Below are 8,232 nucleotides of genomic sequence, written 5' to 3'. Positions count from 1 at the left end.
CCCGCCACCCTCGGTATATGGGGCCAGCGCCTTACTCACTGAGCCACAGGCGCCTCCCATGTTTAACAGATTATTGAAATTTTAAATGTGACAAATTAGTACTGTAAGCATGTTAAAACTAATCTCTTAGACATAAGCTGAAATATTTACAGATATAATTATATGTACCTGGGAATTGCTCTAAAATTGGCAGAGATGACAGCAGAGATGATAGGTCAAATTAGTTGTTTAAAATTTTCATAAGAAATGTATAAAAACAGTAATAAACAAGCTTACAACGAGATCCAATGTCCCAACGTAGACAATCATTGGTTCTTTCAAATAGGACTGTGCAAGTCGCCTAACAGCATATGGCCAAGTTGCACTGGAAATACAAGATACACAAACACTGAAGAGTTAGTGGAAAGCAACGTTACTGTTTGCTTGAGCACCATGAACGAAGTCACTCATGAAAGACACATTCAGTATTTTCTATCTTTTTATTAAGTAAGGCAGATCCAACTAAAAATTATTCAACTATAGGAAAGCTACTAGATGAAATCTTTGTTTTTTGTTTTTTCTTTATTGGTTTTTAAATTTTATTTCTTTACTTATTTTTTCTTTCCTTTTTTTTTCTTTTGTGGAGACAGAGTCCCACCCTGTGCCCCTGAGCAAAGTGCAGTGGCTTGGTAGTTCACTGCAACCTCAGACTCCTGGCTTGTGGGCATCCCGCTGCCTCAGCCTCTGGAAGCCGCTGGGATTACAGGTGCTCGCCATGGCGCCCAGCTGGGTGTTGCCATTTTTTTCATGAGTTGGGGTCTCACTTTCCCTCTTGAACTCCTGAGCTCCAGCGATTCTCCCTCTTTAGCCTCCCACAGTGTTGGGATTACAGGCGTGAGCCACCGTGGCTGGCTAGATGAAATCTTTCAATAGGTTTAATAGTTCTTTAAACCAAAGGTGAAGGAAACCTACAATAACTTCAATTAAATTCTAGCCTAGAATAAGGTAAATGAAATTAGTCTTAGGTTAGTTTTCTCTTGGACCTTATAAAACAAAAAAATCCCCAAACTCAAGTTTTTTTCAGACCATGTCAGTAGGCAAAACCAAATGCTTATGCCAAATAATAATCTTTTTAAATATACCAATGAAAGGATATGGAAATTTAAATGTTTCTCCAACCACTTATGAAATAATGAGAGTCACCACTTTTGGCTCGGTGCCTGTGGCTCAACTGGCTAAGATGCCAGCCACGTACACCTAAGGTGGTGGGTTCGAATCCAGCTCGAGCCCGCCAAACAATGACAGCTGCAACCAAAAAATAGCCTGGCGTTGTGGCGGGCACCTGTGGTCCCAGCTACTTGGGAGTGTCAGAGGCAGGAGACTTGCTTGAGCCCAGGAGTTGGAGGTTGCTGTGAGCAGTGATGCCACAGTACTCTACCCAGGGGGGACAGCTTGAGGCTCTGGCTCAAAAGACAAAAAAAAAAGTCACCACTTTTTATACCATTAACAGTAACTGCAATGAAGTCCAGCTTCACTTTTCTTGAAATGGGAAACAAAGTGGTGTGTAATTCAGTATACCCCATGTTAAATATAAATATACTGGGATTCAGTTATTTCCTCAATTATATGCTATTATTAATAATGAAAAAGGATATGAGGCCAGGAGAAACTGGTCTTTACAAATCACTCTGCATTCAAACAATCATTGCTTCCTCAGTTTTGTTTTTTTTGAGACAGAGCCTCACTTTGTTGCCCTCAGTAGAGTGCCATAGCGTCACAGCTCACAGCAACCTCCAGCTTTTGGGCTTAAGCCATTCTGTTGCCTCAGCCTCCCAAGTAGCTGGGACTACAGGCGCCTGCCACAACGCCTGGCTATTTTTTTGTTGAAGTTTGGCCAGGGCCAAGTTTAGAACGCCACCCTCAGTATATGGGGCCAGTGCCCTACTCACTAAGCCACAGGCACCGCCCTGCTTCCTGTTTTATCATGGGAAAAAGTATTCAATTCAACCAAAGTCTACTTACAACAACCGGTGATCTTTTATTTATTATTATTATTTTTGAGACAGAGTCTCAAGCTATTGCCTTGGATATAGTGCCATGGCGTCACACCTCACAGCAACCTCCAACTCTTGGGCTTAAGTGATTATCTTGCCTCAGACTCCCAGGTAGCTGGGACTAAAGGTGCCTGCCACAATGCCTGGCTATTTTTTGGTTGTAGTTGTCATTGTTGTTTGGCAGGCCTGGGCTGGATTCAAACCCACCAGCTCTGCTGTTATGTGGCTGGTGCCTTAGCTGCTTGAGCTACAGGTGCCGAGCCATGATCTTTTATTTAAATGTGAGATCTTTGAGTAATGTTTCTACAGAAATCTCCATCTGCAACTTAGGAAACCCAACAGTCACAAATAAAGCTTACAACTATGTTTAGTTACCAAACTAAGTGATAATATGATATTTGTGACCTAATGATCTCAAAAAATATTTTTAACCAAACACAATGCGATTCTATCCCACTATTTTACACAGTTATCAGGCATATACCTACCTCGTCATAATAGTCTGCCTGTCTGGGCGCACATCTAACAAAATCTTCATTATCTGAGGTTCAAATCCCATGTCCAGCATCTTGTCTGCTTCATCTAAAACCTACATCAATAATGAATAATGCAGCTAGATTAGACATGGGAGGCAGCTAAATGATATGCTTTGTTTATTTTTTTATTTTATTTTATTTTTGGCTGGGGCTGAGTTTGAACCCGCCACCTCTGGCATATGGGGCCGGCGCCTTACTCCTCTGAGCCACAGGTGCTGCCCAATATGCTTTGTTTTTAAGTAGAAAATGGAAATAGCAGTTTCCCTTATTATCCACTCATTGCTTTAATTTCTCCACAGTGGTTAGATTAACAAAGCCATCTGCAGGGCGGCGCCCATAGCTCAGTACACCCACATACACCCAGGCTGGTGAGTTCAAACCCGGCCTGGGGCCAGCCAAAAGTGACAACTGTAACAACAGAAATAGCCGGGCATTGTGGCGGGTGCCTATAGTTCCAGCTACTCGGGAGGCTGAGGCAAGAGAATTGTCTAAGCCCAGGAGTTAGAGGTTGCTGTAAGCTGTGTGACGCCACAGCATCTACTGAGGGCAACAAAGTGAAACTCTGTCTCTACAAAAAAAAAAAAAAAAAAAAGAGCAGGGTTCAGTAGCTTCCCACATAATGGTTACCAAGCATGGATACAGGGCACACTCCCTGGGTGTAAGACACAACTACAACTCTGTATTTTGGCTTGGTGCCTGTGGCTCAAGCGGCTAAGATGCCAGCCACATACACCTAAGGTGGCGGGTTCGAATCCCCAGCCCAGGCCCGCCAAACAACAATGATGGCTGCAACCAAAAAATGGCCAGGCGTTGTGGCGGGCGCCTGTGGTCCCAGCTACTTGGGAGGCTGAGGCAGGAGATTCACTTGAGCCCAGGAGTTGGAGGTTTCTGTGAGCTGTGATGCCATGGCACTCTACCCAGGGGGACAGCTTGAGGCTCTGTCTCCCCCCACAAAAAAACCCTCTGACTTTTACCTGTCATGTGTAAATTATATAAACTAATAATTTGTACCTTCATTAATCTGAAATTTAAAAAAGAGCAAGAGGTGGCGCCTATGGCTCAAAGAGGCAGGGCACCAGCCCCATATGCCGGAGGTGGCAGGTTCAAACCCAGCCCTGGCCAAAAACTGGAAAAAAAAAAAAGAGAGAGAGAAAAAAATATACAGTTCAGCTCTTTTTCCTCCCAGCATCCCGAAGCCTGCCTCCATGATTACCAAGTACGTTACACTTTTCAAGTTGACAAAGTTATTCATCTGCAGGTCATTTAGCCTTCCAGGTGTTGCAATGATGACATCTACACCTTTTCTAAGGTCTTCTATTTGCCGGTCTCTATCTCCACCACCATATACACAGACGCTTTAAGAAAAAAAAACCCCAAAATAAACAAAGGGAAAAAATCCAGAGGTTCACGTTTAGCCAAGAGTATCTCATCATAACTAAACATTCCAACCAACCTAATCCTGCCAGTTTCTGAGGACTATGCACACCCATCAGCCGACAGTGGTGTGTCCTAAAGAGCCACTCCTGTACTTGTCCCTTTTACCCAGGCTATAGTTAGTTAAATCAGGAACTAATACCCGACCCATGTTGAGCCATTGAGTCTCTAAATGTGTGAAAAATAATGGAGAAGACATATAAAACTTAAAATACTAAAGGAGTAAAGGAATGGCCAAAAAGCAACTTACCTCCTAAGACCTTTATATGAATATTTAGAACATTCAGCTTCCACTTGAATAGCTAATTCACGAGTTGGTGTAAGCACTAACATGCCAGGTCTGTTCCTTTTTCCTCCAACTCTTTGGAGAGAGAGCAGATTAACATTAGATTACGGTATCTGTCTCATATGTATGTTACGTTCACTCAGAACTTTCAAGATTTTTAAAGAGTATTGAAGTTAGACATAGTCACAGACACATTTACACCTTTTCTGAAAGGGTGTGTGATTAAAAGTTCCCACAGCATACTGCTACTAATTATGACCCACACACTTAACAATGTACTGATACAATCTAGAATGCTAGGCGGCATCCATAGCCCAGTGGGTAGGGTGCTGGCGACATGCACCAGAGCTGGTGGGTTCAAAACCAGCCCGGCCTGCTAAAAAAAAAAATAGCTGGGCGTTGTGGCAGGCACCTGTAGTCCCAGGTACTTGGGAGGCTGAGGCCAAGAGAATAGCTTGAGCCCAAGAGTTTGAGGTTGCTGTGAGCTATGATACCACAGCAGTCTACCAAGGGTGACACAAAGTGAGACACTGTCTCAATTTAAAAAAAAAAAAGGCTCAGCGCCTGTAGCTCAGCGGCTAGGGCACCAGCCACATACACCACAGCTGGTGGATTTGAATCCAGCCTGAGCCTGCCAAACAACAATGACAACTACAACCAAAAAATAGCCAGGTATTGTGGTGGGCGTTTATAGTCCCAGCTACTTGGGAGCCGAGGCAAGAGAATCACCTTAAGCCCAGGAGTTGGAGGTTGCTGTGAGCTGTGATACCATAGCACTCTACTAAGGGCGATAAATTGAGACACTGTCTCTATAAAAAATTAAAAAAAAAAAGATACTTTAATTACATTTTTGGTGTCCAGTCTATGAAATGCCATGGGAATTCTTACTTTGGTTGACCATCTAGATGAATAAATCCAGGCATTAAATAAGACAGCGTCTTGCCGGTTCCTGTTTGGGCTACTCCTATAAGGTCTATTCCTTGTAAAACTATTGGCCAAGATTGTGACTGAAATAGAATTAAACATTAAAACAAAAATTATCTCTTTGTGCTAACAATTCCTCCTTTCCCAGTTCTAATCTTTCAAAGATTTTTTTGAGGGCTGGAGGAGAGGGCTAAGAGGGGTGCTAATAAGAGTTCCTCCTGGTGGCTCGGCACCCATAGCGCACAGTGGTTATGGCATCAGCCACATATACCTGGGGTGGTGGGTTTAAACCTGGCCCAGGCCAGCTAAACAACTGCAACAACAAAAATAGCCAGGTGTTGTGGTGGGCGCCTATAGTTCCAGTTACTTGGGAGGCTGAGGCAAGAGTTTGAGGTTGCTGTGAGCACCCTACCAAGGGCAACATAGTGAGACTCTGTCTCAGAGGGTGGGAGGGCTGGGGGAAAGAGTTCCCCCTGGTGATTTAACTTCTAACAATCAGGTACCATTGTTTTGGGGGGGGAAACATTATTCAGTGAAATATTACTATTATGGAATACTTACTTGAATAGGTGTTGGCATTTGAAAACCTGCCTTTTTAATGTTTTCCATAATTTCAGGATAACATTGAAAGGCATCTGCAAATGCACAGGTCGGATTAGGGATTGGACGCTTTTCACCTTCTTTCAAATCATCACATACTATATTAAAATTTTCTTTCCTTTAAAGAAAAAGTAAAACAACGATTAGTGGCTTTGGTCACTTTACTCCCCAAGAATGAAATTTCCAAAATCAATTTAAGAGCTATCTAGAAATTCAACTACAACTGATAAAATCCTACCTGTTAGGGAAATTGCAGCGTGAAGCCTGAAAAATCATATACTTCTTAAATCAAAACCAGACTTGGTGTTAAGGACCTGTATCAGGAAAATTTTTTTCAATTCTCAACTATGGGTGGTGCCTATGGCTCAGTGAGTAGGGCGCTAACCCCATATACCGAGGTGGCAGGTTGGAGTCCAGCCCCAGCCTAAATCCAACAAAAATAAAAAAAGTAGCCAGGCATTGTGGTGGGCACCTGTAGTCCCAGCTACTCGGGAGGCTGAGGCAAAAGAATCGCCTAAGCCCAAGAGCTGGAGGTTGCTGTGAGCTGTGATGCCATGGCACTCTACTGAGGGCGACAAAGTAAGACTCTTGTCTCTTAAAAAAAAAAATTCTCAACTATGTATTCAGTTGCTCAGCTATGTGACCCACATTTTAAGTGTTCAGTAGTTACATGATGGTTTCTCCTTTAGACAGACATACATATACATATGTACAGACCATTTTTCATCACTGCAGGAAATTTAATTGGACAGCCATGCTATAATATATATCATGTAGGATGCAACAAAGTTTTCATATTGAATATGGAAGGTACAATCCCCAAAATGTAACCATTTCACATCTTTGCCTATAAAGCAAATATTACTAGCTATATAAAAACTCACGCAATAAGGTAATAAAACCACCCACCTCCAACTGTCTACTTCCACTTGTGTCATTGAACTTGTTGTTGTTGACTCTTTGTAAAAGTTTTTCTCAATAGGAGGTAAGTCTGGGAAAATGATGAAATCCACACTTTAATAAAAGAATCTATATTTCATTAACACTTAGTGAAAGCTGTGGAAATCAAACTAAAATATATTTACCATGAATGCAGTTTTAGACAATTCTATTTTTGTAGCCTTATTTATGCCTGCCTGAGAGATCTCCTTTATTGGTTTGTGTTTCAATTACCTTTTTACCCAAGAGAGGGATCTTTTAATAATCAAGTTTAAAGTCAAAGAGAACGTGCCTTACAAGACATGAAAGCACGATTCAGGAGTCTGCTAGCAAACATAATTCTTAGTTTGAGTTCATCTTTCTTTGAATGTCTTTCCCATTACTTTTTAGGAATTAAATTTATATCCTTGATGTACTCTCTGAAACTACATTTTTTTTTTTTTGAGACAGTCTTACTTTGTTGCCCTGGGTAGAGTGCCTTGGCACCAGAGCTCACAGCAATCTCAAAGTCTTGGGCTCAAGTGATCATCCTGCCTCAGCCCCCTGAGTAGGTGGGACTACAGGTACCCCATACTACACCCAACTAGTTTTTCCCATTTTTAGGGGAAATGAGGTCTATTCTCTTGCTCAGGCTGGTCTTGAACTCCTGAGCTAAAGTGATCCACCTGCCCCAGCCTTCCACAGTGCTAGGAATTATAAACCTGAGCCACCACGCCTATTTTTCTTTTGCAGATGCAGAGAAGGATGAAACTACATTCTTTTTTAAAAAGAGACAGAGTTTCACTTTGTCACCCTCGGTAGAGTGCCGTAACATCACAGCTCACAGCAACCTCCAGCTCTTGAGCTTAGGTGATTCTCTTGCCTCAGTCTCCTGAGTAGCTGGAACTATAGGCGCCTGCCACAATGCCTGGCTATTTTGTTGTTGGTGTTGTTGTTGCAGTTTGGCCAGGGCCAGGTTTGAACCTGCCACCCTCGGTACATGGGGCCAGCGCCCTACTCACTGAGCCATAGGTGCCGCCCGAAACTACATTTTTTTAAGAGAGCTCTGTTGCCCAGGCTAGAGTGCAGTATCAGGATTATTGCTATATTCCTAACTGCCTGGGTCAAAGCCATTTTCCTGCCTTGTCCTCCTAACCTTTGAGGATTTCAGGGGTGAGTCACCGAATCCAGCTCTTTGGTGCTACATTTCTTAAATGTCTCTTATAGTTGTTCCATATTCCAAATTCTTTCCCTGGTCTCCTATCCCAAATCTCCAACTCATATCATATAGTCAAGGCAGTACTAGAAACTTAATCTGTAGAGATGCTGACCAACCGAGTGGCCTTCATCACTGTTAATGTTTAGCTCACATTTAGTACAATGGTTTTTTAATTTTATTTATTATTTATTTATTTATTTTGAGACAGAGCCTCAAGCTGTCCCCCTGGGTAGAGTGCCATGGCATCACAGCTCACAGCAACCTCCAACTCCTGGGCTCAAG

At 42.5% G+C, this 8,232-nt stretch overlaps 1 protein-coding gene across 1 annotated transcript in view; it reads right to left on the bottom strand.

The window, feature by feature from the left end:
* The window catches only part of DDX43 (DEAD-box helicase 43), a 22,878-nt gene that overhangs the window by 4,746 nt on the left and 9,900 nt on the right, over window positions 1-8,232 (bottom strand). Inside the window, exons 5-11 of the mRNA XM_003789685.1 lie at window positions 6,723-6,804; window positions 5,775-5,931; window positions 5,178-5,296; window positions 4,254-4,364; window positions 3,783-3,924; window positions 2,522-2,622; window positions 277-364 (exon numbers count right to left, since the gene is read on the bottom strand). Of these exons, the coding sequence (XP_003789733.1) occupies window positions 277-364; window positions 2,522-2,622; window positions 3,783-3,924; window positions 4,254-4,364; window positions 5,178-5,296; window positions 5,775-5,931; window positions 6,723-6,804 (800 nt within the window). The remainder of the gene's footprint in view (window positions 1-276; window positions 365-2,521; window positions 2,623-3,782; window positions 3,925-4,253; window positions 4,365-5,177; window positions 5,297-5,774; window positions 5,932-6,722; window positions 6,805-8,232) is intronic.

This window comes from Otolemur garnettii, unplaced genomic scaffold, assembly GCF_000181295.1.
Source record: "Otolemur garnettii isolate 467f Iridium unplaced genomic scaffold, OtoGar3 scaffold00035, whole genome shotgun sequence".
NCBI lineage: Eukaryota > Metazoa > Chordata > Mammalia > Primates > Galagidae > Otolemur > Otolemur garnettii.
Note: the sequence above shows the minus strand (reverse complement) of the source record. Positions and strands in the feature narration are given on the sequence as shown.